At 57.9% G+C, this 23,303-nt stretch overlaps 2 protein-coding genes across 9 annotated transcripts in view; both read left to right on the top strand.

Annotated features, from left to right (window-relative positions):
• The window catches only part of ZBTB4 (zinc finger and BTB domain containing 4), a 44,118-nt gene extending 36,627 nt beyond the window's left edge, over positions 1–7,491 (top strand). For all 6 annotated transcript variants that reach the window (XM_075907736.1, XM_075907731.1, XM_075907733.1 and 3 more), the window contains one exon: positions 524–7,491. In XM_075907736.1, coding sequence (XP_075763851.1) covers positions 539–4,177 — 3,639 coding nt within the window. In that variant the 5' untranslated portion in view covers positions 524–538 and the 3' untranslated portion in view covers positions 4,178–7,491. The remainder of the gene's footprint in view (positions 1–523) is intronic.
• Positions 7,492–8,055: 564 nt separating this feature from the next.
• Positions 8,056–22,691, top strand: SHBG (sex hormone binding globulin). Of its 3 annotated transcripts, XM_075907742.1 has the most exons (8): positions 8,549–8,742; positions 19,457–19,572; positions 19,724–19,913; positions 20,517–20,678; positions 20,858–21,023; positions 21,486–21,631; positions 21,975–22,194; positions 22,410–22,604. In XM_075907742.1, the coding sequence occupies exons 1-8, from the start codon at positions 8,641–8,643 to the stop codon at positions 22,586–22,588; spliced, it is 1,281 nt and encodes a 426-aa protein (XP_075763857.1). In that variant the 5' UTR covers positions 8,549–8,640; the 3' UTR covers positions 22,589–22,604. The 3 variants fall into 3 exon arrangements, with proteins under 3 accessions (XP_075763859.1, XP_075763857.1, XP_075763858.1); XM_075907744.1 differs by lacking the exon at positions 20,517–20,678 and having other exon boundaries at positions 8,056–8,742; XM_075907743.1 differs by lacking the exon at positions 21,975–22,194 and having other exon boundaries at positions 22,410–22,691.
• The last annotated feature ends 612 nt before the right edge of the window (positions 22,692–23,303 follow it).

Here is a 23,303-nt window from a genome sequence, read left to right as displayed (position 1 = left end):
CTCTGGCGTGGACCCACCAATGCCAAGTCTGGCCTGCAGCCTAGCCCGAATGACGCCAACCCTGTCCGACCCCACAGTCCCCCTGGCCAGACCAAGGCCGACCTGCATTCCCAGCCCAGCCTGACGGATGCCGAGTTGGGACCCAGCTTGACCCATGTCCCAGCCTCACTGATGCCAAATCCATCTCGACAAATGTGCGCCCCCTCTCCTCCCCTCCCCCCGCATACCAATCCCAAGCCCCGAGCCTTGTGTTGCAGTCCTGTCATGGGGCTACATGGGCCATGGAAACAACACCCCTCCATGGGGAGAGGACATTGGGGGGGGGTTGGGTGTGTTTTTTTGAGAGCTTGCAGCACCACCACTCAGGGCTGTAAAGGGGGCAGGCACCCCGTGGTGCTAATCACTAGCTCCCCTGTCCTCCCAGAGCCAGGGAGAGAATCCAGGAGTGCTGGCACCCAACCTCTCCTCTCCCACTCTAGCCACTAGTTTCCACACCCCTAATGCTTGTTTCTTCCCTCTCCAGTTCTGTGGCACCGGGATGGCGCCAGTCGTGGAGCTCTCGGATGTGGGTCACTCCCGCTCCCTCCTGGTGGAGCTGAATGAGCAGCGCCTGCGGGGCCAGTTCTGCGACGTGACCATCATTGCTGAAGACACCAAGTTCCAGGCCCACAAGAACGTGCTGGCAGCCTCCAGTCCCTACTTCAAGGAGGTGCTGTCGGAAGAGCTCGCCGGCTGCCAGCCTGCCCAGGTCCTGGAGCTGCCCGACATCCAGGCTGGGGTCTTCTCTGACATCCTTAACTTCATCTACAGGTCCCGCCTCTCGGTGTCCAGCCCAGCTGCCGCTCAGCGGATCGGGGCTGCTGGGCGCCGCCTCGGCATCGCTTGGCTGGAGAACCTAGACCACACGGCTCCAGCCAAGGAGATGAGCGACGCTTGGAGCCCCGAGGGCTCTGGAGATGCCTCGGTCTCCTCCCCCAGATCCTGTGGCTCCCCAGTGGACTTGACATGCCCGTCGCGGCCAGCCGAAGCCACCAGCCCCGTCTGTGTCCAGGAGCCGCCCAGCCCAGAGCGGGAGGCAGACAACGAGACTGCAAAGATCCTCTACGCGCTCAGCACAGCACCCGCTGAGCCGGCCCTCCTGCATGGTGCCTCTGAGTGGGAGCGGGACCAAGGCAGTGAACCCCCTGTCACCGAGGCCGCTGGGAGTGAGCCAGCACCCTCTGCATCACCAACAGGCAGCAGCTTCCGCTGTGGGCTCTGCAACCGCTCCTTTGCCACCCCGGCTGCCCTCAGCCTGCATGTCAAGCTGCACCGCTCCCGGCGCTCCCTCTCCTGCCGCCACTGTGGCAAGACTTTCATTCACATCAAGCGGCTGCAGACCCATGAGGTCCTGTGCAAAGAAGCGGGTGAGGAAGAAGAGGAGGCAGTGGCTGCCCCAGAGACATCACTCAAGCCCCAGCCGGTGGCACCGGCAGCAGCTCCCTCTGCTTCTGCACCGCCCAAGCCAATGTCTTCCAAGAAAGGGCTGCTCTTCCGCCACCGAGCCTTGCAGCGACTGGACTACATCCCAGAGCAGGACCACTTCGTCAAGGTGGTGGACGGTCACATCATCTACTTCTGCACCGTCTGTGAGCGCTCCTACATGACCCTCTCCAGCCTCAAGCGCCACTCCAACGTCCACTCCTGGCGGCGCAAGTACCCCTGCCGCTACTGTGACAAAGTCTTTGCCCTGGCTGAGTACCGGACCAAACACGAGGTCTGGCACACCGGGGAGCGCCGGTACCAGTGCATCTTCTGCTGGGAGACCTTTGTCACCTACTACAACCTGAAGACACACCAGAAGGCCTTTCATGGCATCAACCCGGGACTCATCTCCTCTGAGAAGACGCCCAATGGGGGCTACAAGCCCAAACTCAATGCACTCAAGCTCTACCGCCTGCTGCCCATGCGCTCCCAGAAGCGACCCTACAAGACTTACAGCCAGGGGCTGTTGCCTGAGGGCCTGTTGCTGCCCCCACAACCCCTCCCTGTGGCGCTGGGTGACGCGGACCCCATGGGACACTCCGGGGAGGTGGGTCCTGTCTTTGGGGCTGCCAGTGCATTGGAGATGCCTGAGGCTGAGCGGTTTCTGTTGCCGGCGCCAGCTGAGCAGAACGAGACAACAGCACCAGCACCGCCATTCCCGGTTGAAACGGGCTTCGGGGCGACGACAGAGGAGGGGCGGCGGGTGCAGCCAGATGGCGAGGCCCCCTCAGTCATCGCCTACGGTCACCCGGCCTCCTCGGTCATCGTGCACAGCACGTCGGTGCTGACCGCAGGAAGCGGGGGTGGCCAGGCCTCCTCTGTCATCACCTACAACAGCAAACTGGCCACTCCCCGCCCTGCCCCGGCTGAGCCCCTCAAAAAGCAAGTGCTGAAGGAGTACATCCAAGCCCAGAAGGCAGCGGCAGAGCATGCCTCGGAGGAGGCGGGCAGTGGGGAGCCATCCAAACCCCGCAGCCTGCGGCCTGGCCGCACCATGACGTACATGGCCAAGCCGGCCTATGTGGGTGCCACCTCGGAGAGCCGCAGCGCCCCGCTTTGCCAGATCACGGTGCGGATCGGCGAAGAAGCCATCGTTAAGCGGCGCATCTCTGAGACTGACCTGATGCTGGACAAGAGCCCGCGTGGCCCCAAGCGCTTCGATTTCAGCCCAGCTGAGAAACCGACTCCTGGCTCTGGCAAACGTGCCAGCAGTTCCTATGCTAACGAGAGTGGTGATGAGGAGAGTGATCGGGATGCCGAAGATCAGCTCTGGCGTCCCTATTATACCTACAAGCCCAAGCGGAAGGCCTCTGGCTCGGGTGGGGCCGGCTCTGGCGTCCCCAAGGTAAAGCGCTCTTCACGGTGGCGCCGGAAGCTGAGGTCCCTGCGCTGGATGAAGCGGGCAGAGAAAGAGGAGGAAGGGGTGGAGCCCAGTGCAGCATCCGCCCAAGCATCGCCTAGTCCCGGTGGTTCCGACGCCACGGCGCCTGAGCCGGTGCACAAGGCCGGGCGCGGCAGCACTGAGTGGAAGCATGAATGTGGAGCCTGCGGCAAACTCTTCTCGGCCCTCAAGAAACTCCGGAAGCACGAGCGCGTGCATGAGCGGTCAGGCAAAGACAATCCGGCTCCGGCTCCGGCCCACCGGGTAGGCCGTAAGCCTTCGGTTAAATTCACCTGCACCCACTGTGCCAAGGTTTGCAAGACAGCAGCGGCGCTGAGCCGGCACATGAAGCGGCATGAGGGGGAGATCCAGGAGCCTGTCCCGCCTGCCCTCACCACCGTCATCGCTTATTCCAAGAAGCCAGAGGAGCCGGCACTGACGGCTGTCAAGGAGGAAATCACTCAGGAGATGCAGGTTTCGTCGTCCAGTGGAGAGGCACCAGCTGTGGAGGCCAGCCGGGCCCGCACTGCCAGTCAGCAGGACACGCCGGAGAGTCAGGGGGCGGTAATAGCACCACCCCAGGAGGAGGAAGAAGAGGAGATGCCACCCGAGACGGGCACGGCGGTGGAGGCGGCTGCCCCTCTGGCCGAGGCCACCACCAGCCATACTGAGTTGGCTCCAGCGCTGCCCGGCCCCCCAGCTGCCCTCTCCCTGCAAGACCCCGTCATCTCGCACACCGGCCTGGCCCCGGCGCCCCCAGAGGAGGAGGAGAGGGAAGGCTTCCAGGAAAGGTACCCAGTGCAGGAGTACCCACTGCCCCTGCTGGCACCGGGGGGCTGCCGGACCCGGAAGGAGGCAGAAGACAAACCTCCCTTCCTTGCCTACCCAAGCGCCATCCCGTTTAGCACCATGGGCAAAGCCGGGTCTGGAGAAGGGGAGGGCAAAGTGAGCTTCTACCCTGACCCCTACCCGCTCATGTACGGGCACCAGCTGCTGGCCGCCTACCCCTACAACTTCACCAACCTGGCCGCGCTGCCTGTCGCTCTGAACATGGTCCTCCCAGATGACAAAGGACAGCCCCTGCCTTTCCTACCCAGTGTTTTTGGCTACTCGGTGAACCCTTGCCGGAATGAGGCCCAGGAGGCAGGGAGCACCGGGGCCCATGGGGCTGGCAGCGGAGCTGGGGTCGGGGGTGGGACAGCTGTACCCCGGGGGGTGGTCCGGGGAGAGCCCTCGGCACCCGAGCGCCTGAACAAGGGAAATCTCCTGTGAGAGTTGGGGGGTAGGCGCCGGAGCTGGGCTCGGTGGCAGGTGCTGGTTCTGCGATGGGGGGGGATGCTGGAGGCAGCAGGGTTGGGGGAGATGCAGGGGAGCTCCAGGGCTGCAATTAGGGGAGGGTATTTTGAGCCAATTAAGGAGGCACCCGACCCAAGGTGGGAAAACTGAGGAAGAGGTGCTGCAGGCAAGTGGGGGATGCCCCCAGAGCTGTGATAGAGGGGAGCTGTGCCAGAGCCTAGTTGCTGAGCCGAAAGAGGGGGAGTGGAGGGAAGGACACTGGAGTCTGGCTTGGAGGTGCCGAAGATGAGATTTGGGGATGGGGTCCCAGAGCTGGGCGGTGGAGACGCTGGAGCAGAGGTATAGGAATGGAGGACGGGGTGCCAGAGCTGAGGCACGGAGGTATTGGAGCTAACCTAGGGGCGTGGAGAAAGGAAGGAGTGCTGATGCCTGGCTGTGGAGGTGCTAGAGCTGAGCTTAGAGACAGGGCAGAGGGGGGAAGGAGCAGTGCTGCAGCCAAGTTGGGGAGGCAGCCGGAGCCAAAATAGAGGGGGGACTATGCCATAGCCTTGCTGCGGAGGTGCTGGAGCCAAGGTAAGGGAGTGGAGGGAGAGGTGCCGGAGCCAAGTAGAGGAGGCCCTGTGAAGTGTGATGTGAGGAGTATGCTGGAGCTGGGATGTGAGGTGGCCGGGGCAGGATACTGGAGACGAGATGGGGCAGAGGTATTGTTCCTGACTGGTGCGTATGGGGGGAAGCAATGACTGACAGCCGTCATTCCAGATGGAGTGCCCTCTTCAATCTCTTCCCCCTTCCATGACTCCTCAGGACCCTCCCCCCCTTGCCACACCTTTCAGGAACCTTTCCCCTCGTAGTTCCCCCCAGAGCCCCTCTTGCTCTTGACTCATCTGGTGGGGGCAGGGCTCCCAGGCATGCACTGCGATGGGGTTGGGGAGGGATTGTAGCTGAGAGGGACCAGTGTGGGGGGTCTGGGAGATGAGGGTGTCCCATTTCCCGTCCTGAACTCCCACCTCTGAAGGGTAGGGAGACAGTTTGGGAGTGGGGGAGCCTGGATGGGAGAGGACACTGTATCTGCTCCCAGAATGCACTGCAGCCCCCTCCCCAAATCCAGTTCCTGCAGTGTCCCAGCAGGGGTTGGGGGGGAGCAGGGGGAGCTCCCAGCTACCCCAGCCTGGCTGCTCCCAGCAGGGGCACAAATCCTCCAGCAGTTCCTGGGCTCCCTCCTCACCTGTTGCTGCCTTCAGCTTCCTGTCCTGAGCACCCCACCCTGTCCCCTACCCCCTTTCTCCCTCTGCATCCAGCCTCCACCCCAACTCCCCCTTTCCCGCGCTCCTAGCCCTGGCAGGGCGCCAGGCTCTGCAGTCACTGGTGACGCTTTGCTTTGGAGCCTCAACCGGCTGAGTCACATTTTCCTTTCGGGCCGGGGAGCCTTCCACCGCTCCAGCTCTTCGGTCCTATTGCACTAATTGTTCTCCAGTCTGGGCCACTGACCCTCCCTACTGCACTAGCCCTTTTCCTGCTTACCCCCCCACATGCCAGGGTGGGGGGTCATGTAGGAAATGGGAGCATCCCCCTCCAAAAGAGACTCCTCATAAACAACTGTAGTTAAAGCAACTCCAAAAGCAGGGAGGGTTGTGGTGAGCCCTTCTGCCCACCCAGCAAACTCCAGCCCCCCGATCCCTCTCCCCACAAAACCTGCTCTCCATGCCTGCAGCCTGAACATCCACCCCTCTGCCCCTCCAAAGCAGCTTCCCCACCAGTGTCCCTAACGTCCCATCCCCCAGTCCTTCCCTAATGGTGCCTCCTAAACCTGCTCCCTATGCCCCACCACATCTACCACCTTCCCGCTCCTCGTACCTCCCACCAGCTGCCTCGTCACACCAATCCATCTGCCCACCAACCGATCTCTGGGTGTAGGATTGCATTGCAGATACTTGGGGTGACAGGCACCCCTTATTCTGCAGATCTTCCCCCTCCCCTCCAAAAGCCAGATTCCTTCACTCTTTTGGGGCACATGAGGGGTGTTAGCCCCCCCCAATCCCTAACCTTTGGGGTACCAGTGACTTGAGATACACCTTGGAGGGGGTGGATTTGGAAGTGTGTGGGCCTGGGATTGTGCTGCTCTCAGAATCCTTTGCTGCCCTAGTGGGTCACATTTGGGGGAGCAAAGGGGTGTGCGGATTTCCTTGGAGCTTGGGGGGGGAATCTGAGGTTTGATCCCATTTATACACCCTAGTAGCTGGGGGGAGTGGTATGTGATCTCCTTGGCTTAACTTGTGAGGTAGAGAGGAAATGAGGGATGCAGTTTGGAGGAAACAATGCTGACACTCCACAGTGTCATGCTGCCCCCTGATCTTCCCCTTCTTATCTCTGAATCATTCCCCTAAATTCACCTGACCTCCCCCCATCTTGCCCCTGCACCAGCTCCTAAATCTCTCCCCAACTTCCCCCCAAAACTTGCCCATGATCCCCATGGATCATTGAGCTGGGGGGGGAAGCAAAGAATCCCTCCCCCATTCCAAAGTGGGGGGGGGGGCTGTCACTGCCCCATCTGTCTGGCCAGCAGGGGGTGCTGCCTGGCACAGAGCACATCTTGGACTTGGAGGCTGGGGAAGGAGGCCTTGCCCTAAGCCTTGATTGACTTGGGGGAGCCTTCCCAGTCCAGCAGTACCCCCAGTGGCTGCAGGGGCAAGGGCTGCAGCACCTGAAGTTGGGCCGGGGTGTGTGCGTGTACATTTCCATTGGGCGATTCCTGCAGCGCGGCAATGCAGCGAGGTGCTGCATTGGGATGGCACGGCTGCCCCCTCTGCTGCAGCCATGCAATTCCCTGCTCTCCTTCGTGCAGGTGGCCCCGAGGCCCAGCAATGCAACGCTCCTTCCCTCACGCCTGCAGCGTTCGGGCACACATCATGGACATTCCAGCCCCCTCCCCAGCCGTGCCGCACGGCTCCCCTGCGATGTGGTGCCATACCTGCTGCACTCCACCCTTCCTCATGCAGCGCTGTGGCCGTTGCAGCCTGCCCATGTATTGCAGCTGCCTCTTCTGCTGCGTGGTGGTGACCTGTAGGGATAATGCAGCCCACCCCATCCCACAGCATTGCAACAGCCCCACATTGCAATGACTGGCATCCCCCTTCACTGCAGCAGCTTGCAGTGGCCATTGCATTGCTCACAGGCAGCAGAAGAGTACATTGCAGGTTGCATGAGGCGGGGAGAGGGGGAATAGAGCAGAAAGCACCAAAGGCATTCTGGGAACGTGTCCCACTCTCCTCCCCCAGGAGCTGGAGCGGAGGTATGCAGGGGGTGGGGGCGTGGGAGGGGGCAGTCACCAATCTGTACATAGCTGTCCGTCTGAAACCTTTTGCACTTTTGTCACTGAGTCCTCAGTGAGCGTGGAGCATTGCTACTGAATGTACCTTTGTCTTTATTTTCTAGACGCACCTCTGGTTAGTTTTATGGCACTTTAGAGATCTAACTAAATGGTTTAAAAGAAAAATAATCAAAGCAACAAATGAGCAAAAAACCCACGTATTCAACCCCACAGAAATCCTGTGTTCCAGCCGCTTTTAGCCTGGTCTCTCTGTTCCAACTGTGACTGTGTGGAAGACCCGTAGAGAACAATCCAATATTTATCTTTCTGCATCTGTGTGTGTTTAACCATAACTTCTCCGAAATAAAAAGACAACTATATGCTCAACCCAAAAGCTGCCTGGCAGCCTCTGCACATCTGACGCCTTTAGGGGAGCAGTGTGTGCTTCTCTGCCCATTGGGAGCCTTCCTGCTTTGTGGAGATGCAACCACCTCTGGGGCGGAGTGGCTGGTTACACAGGGACCCCTCGCCAGGTGGCCATCTCTGAGCTGACTCCCAAGGGAAGAGCACTGCATAAGGGCCAACACTAACTACCAGGGGAGGGAGATATTTGGGGGGACAGCCTGATTCCTGGCAGGGGAGGATATTCCCCACCCCCCCATCTACCTCAACCCCTCCCTATCTAGGATTGCAGCCAATGTAACTCTTAGCAAACATCCACTGCCCACGGGAAGCCAGGCAGAGTCGAGGATTTGGGGCACAATGTGATTCTGGGAGAAGGGGGCTTACTGCAGGGCCAAGAAAGGAGTCCCTGTGCCCAAGAAGGGCTCCCCTTGCTGGCTCCCTCAACCCCCCTCTACACATCCCATGGGTGCCAGGTTCCCCACCACCAATCCATCTGCAGGTGCTGCTTCTGATCTAGCCAGCTGGGGAGTGATCTTCCACTTGCCTCCTCGCCAGGGCAAACACCCTGTCATCTCTTCCCCCACCACCACCAACCCTGACCCTTGAGCTAGAGCTGACGTCAGCTGTTCTATTTACCTGCCCTGCAGATCAGCTGGCGGGCCAAAGGGGCTCAGACTGGCTGGCCCTGAGCTCCACACTCTTCCGTTGGATCCTTTCTCCTGGCACTATGGGCTTCCTAGCCAGTCTCCTCGTCGTTCTGTTGGCTTTGGGCAGGTTTTCAGCAGAGGCCGTGTCGGACCGCCCGATAACCCATGGGGACTCTGCTAAGGTGAGGCTGGCAGAGAACTGGGCAGGGAGGGGGCTGCTTGGCTAGGGGTCAGACCAGCTTAGTGCATTGGCAGTCAGTGGCCAGACAGTGAGCACATGCTGGACACCCATCTTGTTCTGACCCCCCTGGCTGCACCATCAGTACGCAAGGGGATGATGCTGGGCGGGTTTCACTGATCCTGATTCTGCCAAAAGCCTGACAATTCTTTAAAATCTCTTTTACTCCTGGACAGTGTCAGGGTTTTATTTACCCGTCCAGCAGCAAAATTACCACGAAATTCCTGTTTAAAAAAAATTGTATTTTCAAAGGTCAGACTTCAGATGAACAGTTTGCTGTGTGGTTCTTAGTCACCCCACAGACAGCATTCTCCTGTGACAATACCCCATTCCCAGCCCCTTGGGGTAGTGATGAACATTTCGTTGCTCCAAATATAGCATACCTGCCCAATTTCATGGCACAATTTACAATAAATAGATGTGGAATCGGAAATTTCACTCCATGTCTGACCTGCGCACCCTGTTTCTTTGACAGTTAAAAGTTTGATCAACAGGTGGAATAGGTCTGGGTAGCCTTGAGCTGGGATTTTTCTTTTCCCCCCTCCCCCTGCCTGCGGTGATAGGGTGACAGATAATCCCCGACGCACAGGAGAGCCATGGCGTCAGGAAGGACATGGAAGTTGGGCATATCCTGGTTGGAAGAGGGCTTTTTAAAAAGGGGGGAGGGTTCTATTGTGGCTGGAGAGAGGCAGATTCACACTCACTGCTGCGGAAGTGAGTGAACGGCATGGAGCAATCAGCATGTGAGTCAGTCAGAGGTTTAGAAACACCCAGAGTCACGTTCCTGGCCATCTAAGTTAACAGCCATTACTGGACTGAGCCTTCCTGGAATCTCATTCATTCTTTTTTCAATCCTGTTACACTTTCATGCCATCCATCAGCGAGGAGTTCCACAGGTCTGCACACTGGGTGTTTGTTTGAAACCCACTACCTATTACAGTGAGAGCCTCCAAGTCACAAATACCTGAGTTATGAACTTCTTGGTCATCCCCGCAGCCTTCCTCTAGAACTGGAAGTGCACAATCACTGCATTAAACATAAATACTAAAAAACTAAAGGACAAGTTTAAAAGCAGAGTCTTTGCTGGCTCTTTGTCAACAATAAAGGGAGGGGAAAAGACAAAGTCTCTTGCAGGTGTGGAAGTTTTTGGCACCAGAACCAGGTGTTTTCCCCAACAAATCACATTGTAGTGTAAACGCTCTCACTGTTTTGTTGCCAAAAGGTGACAAAATATGCCAGTGTAGACAAGGCCTGAGTTGCAGAGGGTCACTGTTAGTGATGCTCATGAGAACTGCCTTTGCTGTCTTCCATCCATGGAGCTTGAAAGACAGAGGCCTTAGGTTAAAGTCACTGCTGATGAAGTCGGCTTTGGCTCTGCAAGACCAACAGTCTGACTTGGTGCCAAGCACCAGTGCCTTGCAGAGCACCCTCCCGGCACCGATGACGTCTCGGCACCAGGAATCTTCAATGGTTCTGAAGAAACAGGCCAAGAAGACAGGGAAGGACAAGTCCCTTGGGCCCAAGCTGGCATCGGACCAGGACGTGACACCAGAGAAGGCTCCCCACCCCCAGTCACTGACTGTACAGGTCCCCTCCACCTGGAGGTGCTTCAGGCAGCACAGGACATTATTAGGTTGCCCATCCTGCCGACACCCTTGACACCGGGGCCCTGGCACAGGGGCAAGTCCTCGCTACTGCTGCAGTCACCAGCCACCCCATGCTCCACCCTCCAGCAAGGTCTCAGGAGAGAGCTCCAGAGCCCAATACACCCTGCCATGCGGAGGCAAAGGTCAGGCTCGAGATCTAGACCTTTGCTGGAAAAGCTGTGCAGACCTTCAGAGGCGGGCATTGTCCAGCAAGCTGGGCACAGTGGGGCCAGTCACTGACCCTGCCAGCAGGGTTGATCTCAAGACAGGTCCCCACAAAATTGATGCTGCTCCCCACACTGGGACTATCGCACATCACTGAGGTTTCCAGGGCAGGTTCTCCAGCACCCGTTCCTCTTCCCGGCACCAGAGATCTCCATGTCGCTGGTCATCGCCATCGAGAAGTGGTTCAGGGGCCGCTTTCAGTCGCTGACTCGCAGCCATGGGCGTTCCTCTTGGTCTCTGAAATCGCCTCTTCCTGCAGCTCCCAGCACTGCAGGGACTGGAGTAAAGGGCTGTGGGGGCCCTTTTGGAACAGTTTTCCCACCCACTGGGCGCAGGCATCGTCATCAAGACCTGAACCGCCCACCCTGGCACCTCCTGCAGTCACACAGTCATCACCATGGCCACAGGCACCGTGGCTTTCGCAATGATGCCTGTGGACCCCATGTGGTTTCTTGATGCAGCTGCAAGCTACCCAGTCAGTAGCCAGGGTTTCTGAGGCGCCCCCTGTACTACCGATTATCCAGCCCCTGGCACCGAGTTCAGCCAGATTGGGCACCCCACTGGTGCAGGAGGAGGCAGAGGGCCAGCATCCACCTCCTGAGGAGGAGCAGTCAGCCCAGGCCTTGTGGTCCCCCTTGCCTGATGCAGGGTGCCAGGGTGCACGAGGCTTTCTTGAAGTGGGTGGCTGCCCACCTGGATCTCCAGGAAGAGGAGGTGGAGGAACCCACCGACACCCTCTTTGGTGTCCTGGGGCAAGTGGCTCCAGCCATGGTCGCCTTGTCTCTACATGAAGGAGTAGCCAAGCTAGCCAAGGCCGTCGGGCCAACGCCTCCTCAGTCCCCCCAATCTCTAAGGGGAGAACACAAGTATTTTGTCCCTGCTAACGGCCATGACTATTTGTACACCCTCCTGGCCCCAAACTCACTCGTGGTAGAGTTGGTGAACCACAGGCTGGAGCCAGGTCAACTGATCCCACCCCCAAAAATAGACTCCAAACGCCTGGAGCTATCAGGATGCAAACTGTATTTGTCAGCCAGTTCCAGGTGCATGTGGCTAACCAGGCCTTGATTGTCCGACTGGACTGGAGCCTGGGGCAGTCAGTGGCAACGTTTGAGTCCTCTTTGCCAGAGAGCCCCAGGCGGGAGTTCAAGGTGCCGCAGAGGAGGGGGTAGTAGTAGCTAGAACGGTGCTGCAAGTGGCACTGGACACTACGGATTTGATGGCCTGATTCATGGCCTCAGCCATCTCCATGCACAGGTCGGTGTGGCTCCTGTTCTAGGTCTTGTCTGTGAAGGCCCAGAGCTCACAGTCAGGCCCTGTTGGCAGAAAACATAGACACCAAGTTAGACTCTCATAAGACCCAAGGACCAGCATAAAAGCTCACAGATTCTATGTCCAGGGAATGGAGAGGGAAACATTTCAACCTCCTCCCTCTCCTTCTTGTGGAGCCTATACTGGGCCAGGCTCAGCCCTTAGGAGTCCAAGTCATACAGAAGGAAGCAGGGCAGGCAAGCACAACCAGCCACCCAACCCACCTCTAACCATTCCAAGGCCGCCAGCAAGTGCCCCTTTTGAGAGCACACTTGGGGTGTGTCTAGACTACATGCCTCCTTCGACGGAGGCATGTAGATTAGCCAGATCGGAAGAGGGAAATGAAGCCGCGATTAAAATAATCGCGGCTTCATTTAAATTTAAATGGCTGCCCCGATCTGCCGATCAGCTGTTTGTCGGCAGATCGGGGCAGTCTGGACGCGACGCGCCGACAAAGAAGCCTTTCTTCATCGGCACAGGTAAACCTGGTTTCACGAGGCTTACCTGTGCCGATGAAGAAAGGCTTCTTTGTCGGCGCGTCGCGTCCAGACTGCCCCGATCTGCCGACAAACAGCTGATCGGCAGATCGGGGCAGCCATTTAAATTTAAATGAAGCCGCGATTATTTTAATCGCGGCTTCATTTCCCTCTTCCGATCTGGCTAATCTACATGCCTCCGTCGAAGGAGGCATGTAGTCTAGACACACCCTTGGAGGCAACATATCTGGAGATATTGCTGGAGATATCTGAGAGCAGGTTAGATAGACATTTATCAGGGATGATCTGGACAGTGCGTGGTCCTGCCATGAGGGCGGGGGACTGGACTTGATCTCTCAAGGTCCCTTCCAGTTCTAGTGTTCTAGGATTATATACCTCTCAAGCCAGATCCTCCTCCCCTTTTGTTTTCATCCCACCTCCAGCCCTGCCTCTCGGCCTGGAGGGCCATCACCTCGCATGGCTGAGTCCTCACCACAACAGGTCTGGGCTACCCCCACCAGCTCTCCGCTACCTTACCTTCCCACCCACCTTCCCCGTCCCACTTCCGGGACCCATCTCACGAGACTCTTTTCACACAGGAGGTGGAAGGATTGCTCTGCATGGGAGCAGTGCAGGAGGTCCCACCCTTGCATGGAAACCAGGGCTTTTATTCCTGTTATTTTTAAATCCCAAAAGCCAAGGGAAGGCGACATCCTATTTCTTGACCTGCACGGCCTGAACCACCATCTACGCAGACTTGAGTTTTGCATGTTCTCACTGGCTTCCCCCAGCCTGGATGCCACCCTCAACCTCAAGGACGCGTACTTCTACAGCTCAATCTTCAAGGGACACAGGTGCTTCCTTCACTTCACAGGAGGTACAAGTTCATGGTCCTCCCCTTTGGGCTTGCTACAGTCCTCACAGTGTTCACCAAGGGTGTGTCTAGACTACAGGATTTTGTCGACAAAAGTGGACTTTTGTTGACAAAACTATACCTGCAGCTACACTATCGCTGAGTTCTGTCAACATAACATTGACAGAACTCGGCAGTTTTGTCAATGGCGGTAAACCTCATGCTACAAGGAATAACGCCTTTTGTCGACAGAGTTTTGTCGACAGAAGGTGTTATTGCATCTACACTGTCCTTTGTGTTTACACTCTCATGTTGACAAAGCGGCTTGCTTTGTCGACAGAACTGGATGCAGTCTAGATGCTCTTTGTCGACAGAAGCTTTGTCGACACTATCTGTCAACAAAGCCTCTATCAAAAAAGCCTGTAGTCTAGATATACCCCAAGTGTGTGTTGATGGTGGCAGGATACCTCAGACCCAAGGGGGTCTAGGTACTTTTCTACCTTGATGACTAGCTGGTCACAGGGCTGTCCGAGAATAAGGTCCATTGCGATGTCGCTCTCCTCCTGGACACGTGTCAGCAACTGGGTCTCCCGGTAAACAAGGAAAAGTCTTAGTGCCAGTTCAAAGGATCAAGTTCAGCAGAGGGGTCCTCGACTTGGTGGCAGTGCAAGTTCTACCTCCAGACAGGTTCGAGTCGTTCGCGGGCCTCATTCGCCAAGTGTCAGCTGCACTGCCAACCACAGCCAGAGCGTGCATGAGCACACTGGGGCTTGTGGCAGCTTCACCAGGCTCAGAATGTGCCCTCTGCAGCTGTGCTTGACATCAGCTTGCTCATCAGCCAGACACTCGCGAGATGGAGCGATGACCCTCCTCTCAAACATCCTCCAGGCGCTGCCGTGGTGGATGGTACCAGAGAATGTCCTGGCAGGAAGGCCATTTCGGCTGCCATGACGCGCCCTGGAGTTGGTGTGTAGTGCCTCAGATCGGGGCTGGGCAGCCACCTCGGCACAGTGCAGACACTGGGAACGTGGGGCCCCACGGAGCTCGGCCTTCACATGAAGCGCTCCGGGCAGTCCACAAGGCATGAGAAGTGTTCTTCCCAAGCCTGCCAGGCAAGTGGTCAGGGTCCTCACAGATAACGTGGCCACAGTGTCCTATATCAACAGGCAGGGAGGTGCTGCTCTGCAGCCCTTGCCAGGAGGCACTCACTCTCTGGGACTCCTGCCTCACACACGATGCATTCCTGGAGCCAAGAACACCCTCACAGAAAGCCTGAGCAGGCCGTTTGCCTCTCACCACCCATGGGACCTTCACCCCAAGGTGGCTTTCAGGCTCTTCCAAGAGTGGGGATCTCCCCAAGTCAATCTCTTCCATGCCATGCAGAATGTAAAGTGCCCTCAGGTCTGTTCGCGACTGGGATTAGAGGAAGGTTCCTGGTCAGATGCCTTTCTCCTCTCTTGGGCGAGTGGTTTCACAAGCCAAGCCCTATTGAGCCGATAGCACGTGGCCAATGGCAGCCAGGGCCAGCCCGAGCCCTTTTGGTGCCCCGGGCCCGGGATCACGGTGCATGTGTGGGACTGCCCCCTCAGGGTGCGTGGGACCACCCCCAGGGCGCATGGCGCATGCGTGGGCTGGCCATGGCCACTGGTGCGCAGCCCGGGGTCGTCCCCCAGGGTGCACGGAGCATGCGCTGCCCAGCCCAGCCCAGCCCGGCCACCACTGCTGGCACACGCGCCAGGCCGTGCAGGGCCCCGTGTCTGTGGGGGGAAGGGTGCTGCTGGCCGGCGCCTCGGGGCTGGTGCTGTGAGAACCGGGTGCACAGTGCCTGATGGCAGCTATAACGGATGCCGCGCGCCCCTTACAGCTGCCATCAGGCGCCCCCCGTCGGTTGGCGCCCTGGGCAACTGCCCGGCTTGCCCATGCATCCGTCCGGCCCTGATGGCAGCTGACCCTTATGGATGCTCTTTTGGGACTTGAATGACTGTATCTTGCCTGTTATAATATCTGGATATAGGGACAGACTAAAGGAGGGGAGCTAAGCTAGCTAGAACCGTTTGAGAGAGATCTGGGAGTCGTCTCTGCAGATGTAGCTGCTGGATGCACAGCAGCAGGCCAAAAACTGAACAGCATGTTGGGAATCATTAAGAAAGGAGTAGATAATAAGATACAAAACACCATATTGCCTCTGGATAAATCCATGGCACGCCCAAACCATGCAGATGCAGTCACCTCAGCTCAAAAAAGATACCTTGGCACTGGAAAAGGTTCAGAAAAGGACAACAAAAATGATGAGGGGTGTGGAACAGCTTCTGTAAAAGGAGAGATTAATAAGACTTTTCATCTTGGAAAAGAGACGACTGAGAGGGGATAGGATAGAGGACTATACAAACATGGTTGGTGGGGAGAAAGTGAATAGGGCATTTATCCCTTCACATAATAGAAGAGCTAGGGGTCCCCTGATGAAATGAATAGACAGCAGATTTAAAACGAACATAAGGCAGTATATTTCTTCATACAATACACAATTGACCTGTGGAACTCCTGGCCACTGGATGTGGTAAAGGCCAAAAGAATAAGGGTATGTCTACACTACCCCGCTAGTTCGAACTAGCGGGGTAATGTAGGCATACCGCACTTGCAAATGAAGCCCGGGATTTGAATTTCCCGGGCTTCATTTGCATAAGCGGGGAGCCGCCATTTTTAAATCCCCGCTGCTTCGAACCCCGTGCAGCGCAGCTACACGGGGCTCGAACTAGGTAGTTCGGACTAGGTTCCTAGTCCGAACTACCGTTACTCCTTGTGAAATGAGGTGTACTGGTAGTTCGGAATAGGCACCCTAGTCCGAACTACCTAGTTCGAGCCCCGTGTAGCCGCGCTGCACGGGGTTCGAAGCAGCGGGGATTTAAAAATGGCGGCTCCCCGCTTATGCAAATGAAGCCCGGGAAATTCAAATCCCGGGCTTCATTTGCAAGTGCGGTATGCCTACATTACCCTCCTAGTTCGAACTAGGAGGGTAGTGTAGACATACCCTACCTGGGTTCATATAAGAACTAGGTAAGTTCCTGGAGGACAGGTCCATCAGTGGCTATGAGGCAAAACGGACAAGGATGCAACCCCATGCTCTGGATGTCTCTAAACCTCTCAGAGCCAGAGGCTGGGAATGGCTAACAGGGTGGATCCACTCACTATCTGCCCTCTTCTGTTCAACCCTCTGATGCGTCTGGCACTGGCCACTGTAAGAGGACAGGATCCTGAGCTAGATGGCCATTGGGTTGTCCCAATACCATGAAGCAGGGAGAGACAAAAGAGGCCGCTCCCAAGGGGAGAAACGCACAGCACACCCTGTCTGGCTCTAGGCTGATTCCCTGCCGACTGCCTATGGGCCCATGTTTTGCTCACAGTTCACAATACACCCCACTATGAAAACCTGGAAAGGGTCCTGCCCACCCCCCAAGGCCATTCCCACCTCACCCACTGGCATTGTAACCACTCTGCATGGGGACAGATGATTAACAAGCTGGCTAGCTGGTGATTGGCTCAAACTGAGGCAGGTGTGTCTTTGTACCTCAGCTGCCAACAGAGGCATCTGGATGCTATGGGACGTCCCACATGCCCCCTGGATCTAGCGCGCGCTCCTGGTGAATGCCGGCTTTCTCCACTCACAATGTGAGGACGGCACTGAGCAGCAGAAGCCAGTGACAAAGGAGAGACCCAGCTGGCTGCCCCTGGTTTTGAAGGGCCCCCCAGGGCCTAAACCATCTCTCCCCATTCAAGCCACTAGGCCCCCCGGCATAGCCCTGGAGTTATCTACAAGACCCTTAAGTGGAAGTAGGGAAAGGCCTTGAAACCAGCCCCTTCATGACTGCCTTGGCTGGAACAGCGGCCTAAGGGGCAGATACACCCTGGGAACCCAGCCCACCTTTCAGAATCAGAGCCGGCCTGAGCCGTTTTGCTGCCCCCGGGCGCATGGCGCATGTGCTGCCTGGCCTGCCCCCGGCCGCTGGCGCGCAGCTCAGGGCCTGCCCCCAGGGTGCATGGCGCATGCGCTGCCCAGCCTGGCCCTGCCGCCGCGCCTGGCCATGCAGGGCCCTGTGGCCGTGGTGGGAAGGGCGCTGCTGGCCAGCGCCGTGGGGATGGGGGGGGAGGGGGCGGCGCTGAGGGAGCCAGGTGCGTTGCGCCTGATGGCAGCTATAAGGGACACCACGCGCCCCTTACAGCTGCCATCAGGCGCCCCCCATCGGTTGGCGCCCCGGGCAGCTGCCTGGCTCACCTACCCCTTAGTCTGGCCCTGCTTTCAATGGATCCTCACTTGCATCAGATGCAGGTAGCTGGCACTAAGGGAGCCATGGAGAGAACCCAGGAGTCCTGTCTCCCAGCCTCCCCTCCCCCCACCCTGCCCACTATAACCCACCAGCCTCCACTCCCCTCCCAGAGACAGGAGAGAACTGAATGTGGTAATTGAATAGTTGAGTAACCACATGAATTCTTATTGGTTATTTGACTATTCATAGTCCCTGGGGGCGGGGGAGGCAGCCAATGCAATCTGGCCCCACTCCTGGGAAGGCCCCTCCAACCCTGCACTGCTGCCTCTGTATTAGAGACAGCAGCACAGGGTGCCAGGCAGCAGCTGCTCCATGATGGGAGCCAATTAAAAAACCAGCTCCCCACAAAGACCAGCTAGCTGCCTGCTGCCACGAGCTGCTGCCTCTGATATAGGGTAGCAGCAGCCCCTGTCTGTGGGGGTCCGAGCTACCTACAGACAGAGGCTGCTTTGCAGCAGCCTCTCCTGCCCCCCCATGCTGCTGCCTCTATCAGCCTTTTAAGCTGGCTCCCCCCACCGGCTCCTACTCCCTCCCAGCTGCCTCTGATAGGGTATGTCTACACTACCACCCTAGTTCGAACTAGGGTGGTAATGTAGGCAACCGGAGTTGCAAATGAAGCCCGGGATTTGAATTTCCCGGGCTTCATTTGCATAAAGCCGGGCGCCGCCATTTTTAAATGTCCGCTAGTGCGGCTACACGCTCACCCACCCCTGCACAGAGTCCGCACTAGCGGACATTTAAAAATGGCGGCGCCTGGCTTTATGCAAATGAAGCCCGGGAAATTCAAATCCCAGGCTTCATTTGCAACTCCGGTTGCCTACATTACCACCCTAGTTTGAACTAGGGTGGTAGTGTAGACATACCCATACAGAGGTAGCAAGGGGGGGAGAAAATGCATGTAGTTGACAAGATTAACTGATAAGCCTAGGTTTATAGGTTAATTGCATGATTGACTACACGTCGACATTGATACCCAGATGTCCTCTGCCCCCCTTTCTAACCCACCAGGCCTCACTCCCCTCCCAGAGCTGGGGAGAGAACCCAGGAATCCTTCCCTCTTGTTCTAATCCACTAGCCTTCACTCCCAACAGTGTCTTGCCTATCTATAACAAAATACAGGACTATGTAGCACTTTAAAGACTAACAAGATGCTTTATTAGGTGATGAGCTTTCGTGGGCCAGACCCACTTCCTCAGATCAAATAGTGGAAGAAAATAGTCACAACCATATATACCAAAGGATACAATTTAAAAAAATGAACAAATATGAAAAGGGCAAATCACATTTCAGAACAGAAGGGGGATGCGGGGGGTGGGGGAAGGAAGGTAAATGTCTGTGAGTTAATGTAAGTGGGTCTGGCACACGAAAGCTCATCATCTAATAAGCCATCTTGTGCTACATAGTCCTGTATTTTGTTTCAGCTACACCAGACTAACAGGGCTACATTTCTATCACTTGCCTATCTATGGAGCAGCGATGACATCTGGTGGCCAGTTGAAGTAACACAATGTAAAGGCCCACAATGCAACAAGGCATCTCTGGCGGGGCGGGCAGGGCGGCGGTAAATGAAAACAATGGAAAAGCAGTTCCCGTGTTGCAGGGGCCAGAATGCAGACTTGATTACAATGATTAATCGTATTATCATTATGGAAATACAATTAATAAATAAAAGGAGCCAAAATGACCTCTAATGGCCAGGTGGGGTAATGCAGGGCATGTATTTCCCCTTCACCCCCACAGAGCAGCAGTGACACCTAGTGGCCAGTGAGGGGGGTGCATAAGGCCCTTTAAGACACCACTAATTTTCTCCCCCCACCCCCCGCAGGATGATCCCTGCTTCCAGGCCCTCAAAGGCGATGAGGGGGCTCTGAATATAGGCCAGCACTGGGGGAATGTCACCCCAACAGCCACCATCCACATCGACCTCCGCCAGGTGACCAGGTACAATTTGGAGTGCAGGGTGGCTGGGAGCCAGGATTCCTGGGCTTTTCCCGGCTCTGGCAGTGGGCTGAGGGCTGGTGGATTAGACCGGGGGGCCGGGCACTAGGATGCCTGGGTTCCATGTGCTTGGCATGGGCCCCTTTCTTCCTAGCACCACATCATCCTTCGAGTTCCGCACGCTGGACCCGGAAGGGGTGATCTTTTTCGGCGATATGGGGGACCACAGTGACTGGTTCATGCTGGGACTGCGGCGCGGCAGGGCCGAAATCCAGATCAGCAACGTTGTCACCAGCATCACCGTGCGGGGCGGCTGGCGCCTGGATGATGGGCTCTGGCACCGGGTACCAGGGGCTAGGAGGAGTCAGAGTGCTCCGGGGAGAGGCAGGGGTGCTGCCAAGTGGGACAGGGGCAGGGGAGAGAGAGGGGGCTGGGTGCATTTTGGGGAGATTCTTAGGGCAGAGGGTCCCCCCAGACGAGGGTGGGGATGGGAGATGAGGGTGTCTGGGAGGAGAGGGAAGGTGTCAGAGGGTCTCTTGGGGAGCAGTAACTGGGATGTGAGTGTTTTGGAGGCACCTTTAAAGTGGGGGTGCAGTGTGGCTTTGGAGCTTCCCCATGAGTGGTAGAAGGAGGCTGGCTGGGTTTGGGGAGGACTCTTGGAGTAGGGGTGGCCATGATAAGATTTGTGGTCCCCCCAGGGCAGTAGCCCTGGGAAAGGGCTAGTGTAAATTTTGGGATCCCCCCAGGGTGGAAGTGGCTGGGTGAGGTTGAGGGGTCTCTCAGGGCATAAAGAGCTTGGGGTAAGTTCCCCCCAGGATGAAAGTGGCTTGGTGAGGGTGAGGGTAGTGTCAGGCCAGCGGAGGGCTAGAGGAAGCTTGGGGTCCTGGGGGGGAGGCGAGGGAGTGGGGGCCGAATGGGTGGCAGCACCGTGTTCTTCCCATCCCTAGCTCCTGGTGCAGAATGAGGGGGACGGCGTGCTGCTGGAGGTGGACGGAGAGGAGCTGCTGGCCCTGGGCCATGTCTCATACCCCATCATTGAGCGACTTGCACACCAGATGCGCATCGCCATGGGGGGTCTGTTCCTGCCTGCCTCACAGCTGCTGGCCACGGTGCGAGCTGGCGCCTGGATGCCTAGGGCCTCTGCCTGGCACTGGGGGAGTGGGGACTAGTGGGATAGATCAGGGGCAGGGGGTTGCTGGGAGCCAGGACTCCTGGGTTCTCTCCACAGCTCTGGGGACTGGGGCTGAGCTGGGGAGGCCCACCTGTCACCCCCACCCCGGTGTTTCAGATGAACACGGCCATGGATGGCTGCATACGGCACTGGGCCTGGCTGAATCAGAGCACAACGTGGCAGGAGGACGCCACCCTGGAGAGGAGCCCCAAGCGCTGCTTCAGCACCCTGCAGCCTGGCAGCTTCTTCCCCGGGGCTGAGCTAGCCAGCTTCCGCCCGGCAGGTACTGTGGGGACCCTGGAGTCCAGCCACCTGCCTGGCGTCCCTCCCGCACAGCCTGTGTCACCCATGGGGACACCTTTCCCGGCACCTCTGCCCAGCACTGCCCCCCAGACTGGCCCTCCACCCCTCCAAGAGCCTCCATCTCCCCTCTTCCCAGCACTGAGCCACAGACTGACCCCCTGCCCCTATAAGAACCCCCACACTGCCCCCTCTGCTCAGCACTGCCCCCTAGACTGGCCCTTTCCCTCCATAGGAACCCCCATTCCACCTAGCACCCACTGAAATGACCACCTACTCCCTATGGTGACTGCTCAGACCCCTCCCAGCCCTCCTGCAGTAACCCCCCATCCCCCCCTAAGACCTCCCTCTCTCCAACCCCCACCAGCAGCATCTCCTCAGGCAGAGTCCTGAGCTCCCCCCCCCCCCACTGTCCAGTGATCCTGCCCCGTGTTTGTCCCCCCAGACCTGGCTAGTGGCACCACACCCGTCAATGAGAGCTGGGCACTGGAGGTGGAGCTGGGGGTCCGGGCCCCCCGGCAGACAGGGCTGCTGCTGGCGGTGGCCACCCTAGACCAGAGCTTGGCATTGAGCCTGTTGCTGCAGCCCACTGTGAGTCTCAAGGGGGCTCAGTGCAGGGGTCCTCTGACTGGAGGGGTGAGATGCTGGGGGTCTGCTCATGGGAGGAGGGGGTGTGGCAACAGGGGGTCTGCTCATTGGGTGTCCACGGTGCTGGGAGGCCACTTGCTGGGGAGCCCTGGTGCCAGGGGGCTGCTTGCCAGGGGGCTGCAGTGCCAGGGGTCCACTCATCAGGGGTGCACAGTGCCAGGAATCTGATGACCATGGGGGCACATTGCCCAGGGGCCTGCTAGACAGAGCGCTGCCAGCAAGGCCAGCTTTGGGGGTTCTAGGACCCCTTTTCTCCCCCCAGACACTGTGCCTTGCTCTCCTGCAGGCTGTGCTCGCACGCCTGGGGAATGCGACCGAACTGCAGCTGCCACTGCCCAAGGGACCCTGCCTGGATGCCCCACTGCACCTGCGGGTCTCCCCCACCCACCTGGCACTACGGCTGGGTGCCCACGGAGACTCCGTGACCAGCCAGCCCCCTGACTTCCAGAGGCTGCGGGGAGCCTGGCTGGGCCAGGGGGGGCGGCTTTTCATTGGGGGGCTGCCAGGTATGTTTCCCCCTGCCAAACAGTAGCATCCCTCCCATCCATGTCTGGGTACCACTGGACGTACCCCCGTTCCCACCCCAGCTGGGCCAGTTTTGTCATGAGACCCTTCCCCACCCCCCCTGTGAGCCCTAGAAGGGAAGTTGTTGTGGGGGTGGATGGAGTGGGGGCCCCTCTCTCCCCACTCTCTGACCCCTTTCCCCTATATTCCCTTGCAGAGGAGGGTGAGACCCCCATGCCCAAGGAGTGGGGGTCCTTCCGGGGCTGCTTACGGGGCATCCAGGTGCAAGGCCATCTGCTGGATCTGGATTCGGCCCTGTTCAGAAGCGACACCATCTGGGCCCACAGCTGCCCTGGGGACCATGAGGTGGAGGGAGTGGGGCACAGCACCCATTAAAGGGTCCTCCAGACAACATCGCCTCCCTCGTTACTTGGGCAATGGACAATGTGGAATGGGGAGAGGAAGGAACAGGCATGGGTTGTGATGGCGGGGGGTTGTGACCCAGAGTGGCTGTGATGGTGTGTGGAGCTGTGACAATGTGGGGAGGGACGACTGTGTCTGGGTGCAAGTGTGCAGCTATGAGTAGGAAGGGCTGTGACAGGTTGGATGGCTGTGAGGCGCTATTGCTATGATAGGGCACAGTTGTGATAGCATGGGCCTGCTATTGTGACACTACAGGGGCTGTGTCTGGGAGTGGTTGTCCGTGACAGTATCAGGCTGTGACTAGAAACAGCTGTGATGGAGTCAGACTGTGACCATGTGGGACTATGCCTGGGAATAGTTGTGTGTCTGGGATAGTGTCAGGCAGGGCTAGGCCTAGGAGAGGTTATGTGTCTGGGACAGTGTCAGTCAAGACTAGGAGTAGCTGTGACAGTGCAGGGCTGGGCTTAGGTATGGTTGTGATGACATGGGACTGTGCTGGTGCTGGGGGTCATGCTGTGACTAGGAGGTTTGGTGCTGCTGTGAGGATGGCCAACTGACACTGGGGAGTAGCTAGACAGTTGTGACAATGTAGAACTGTGGTTTTGAACACTTGTGCAGCTGCGACAATGTTGAGTCACGTCTGGGAGCTGTTGTGATGGTCTCTGCTTGTCTGTGTGGCTGTCAGCAA

This window comes from Pelodiscus sinensis, chromosome 24 (genome assembly GCF_049634645.1).
Source record: "Pelodiscus sinensis isolate JC-2024 chromosome 24, ASM4963464v1, whole genome shotgun sequence".
NCBI classification, from domain to species: Eukaryota; Metazoa; Chordata; order Testudines; family Trionychidae; genus Pelodiscus; species Pelodiscus sinensis.
The sequence above is the reverse complement of the archived record's forward strand: the minus strand, read 5'-3'. Positions and strand labels throughout refer to the sequence as shown.

What these genes read in the sequence shown, in the direction of transcription:
- SHBG (XM_075907742.1), top strand. Translation starts at nt 8,641, where the DNA reads ATGGGCTTCCTAGCCAGTCTCCTCGTCGTTCTGTTGGCTTTGGGCAGG. An exon ending in CCTCACAGCTGCTGGCCACG is followed by an intron (nt 20,679 to 20,857) that starts GTGCGAGCTGGC and finishes CCGGTGTTTCAG; the next exon opens with ATGAACACGGCCATGGATGG. An exon ending in GCCTGTTGCTGCAGCCCACT is followed by an intron (nt 21,632 to 21,974) that starts GTGAGTCTCAAG and finishes GCTCTCCTGCAG; the next exon opens with GCTGTGCTCGCACGCCTGGG.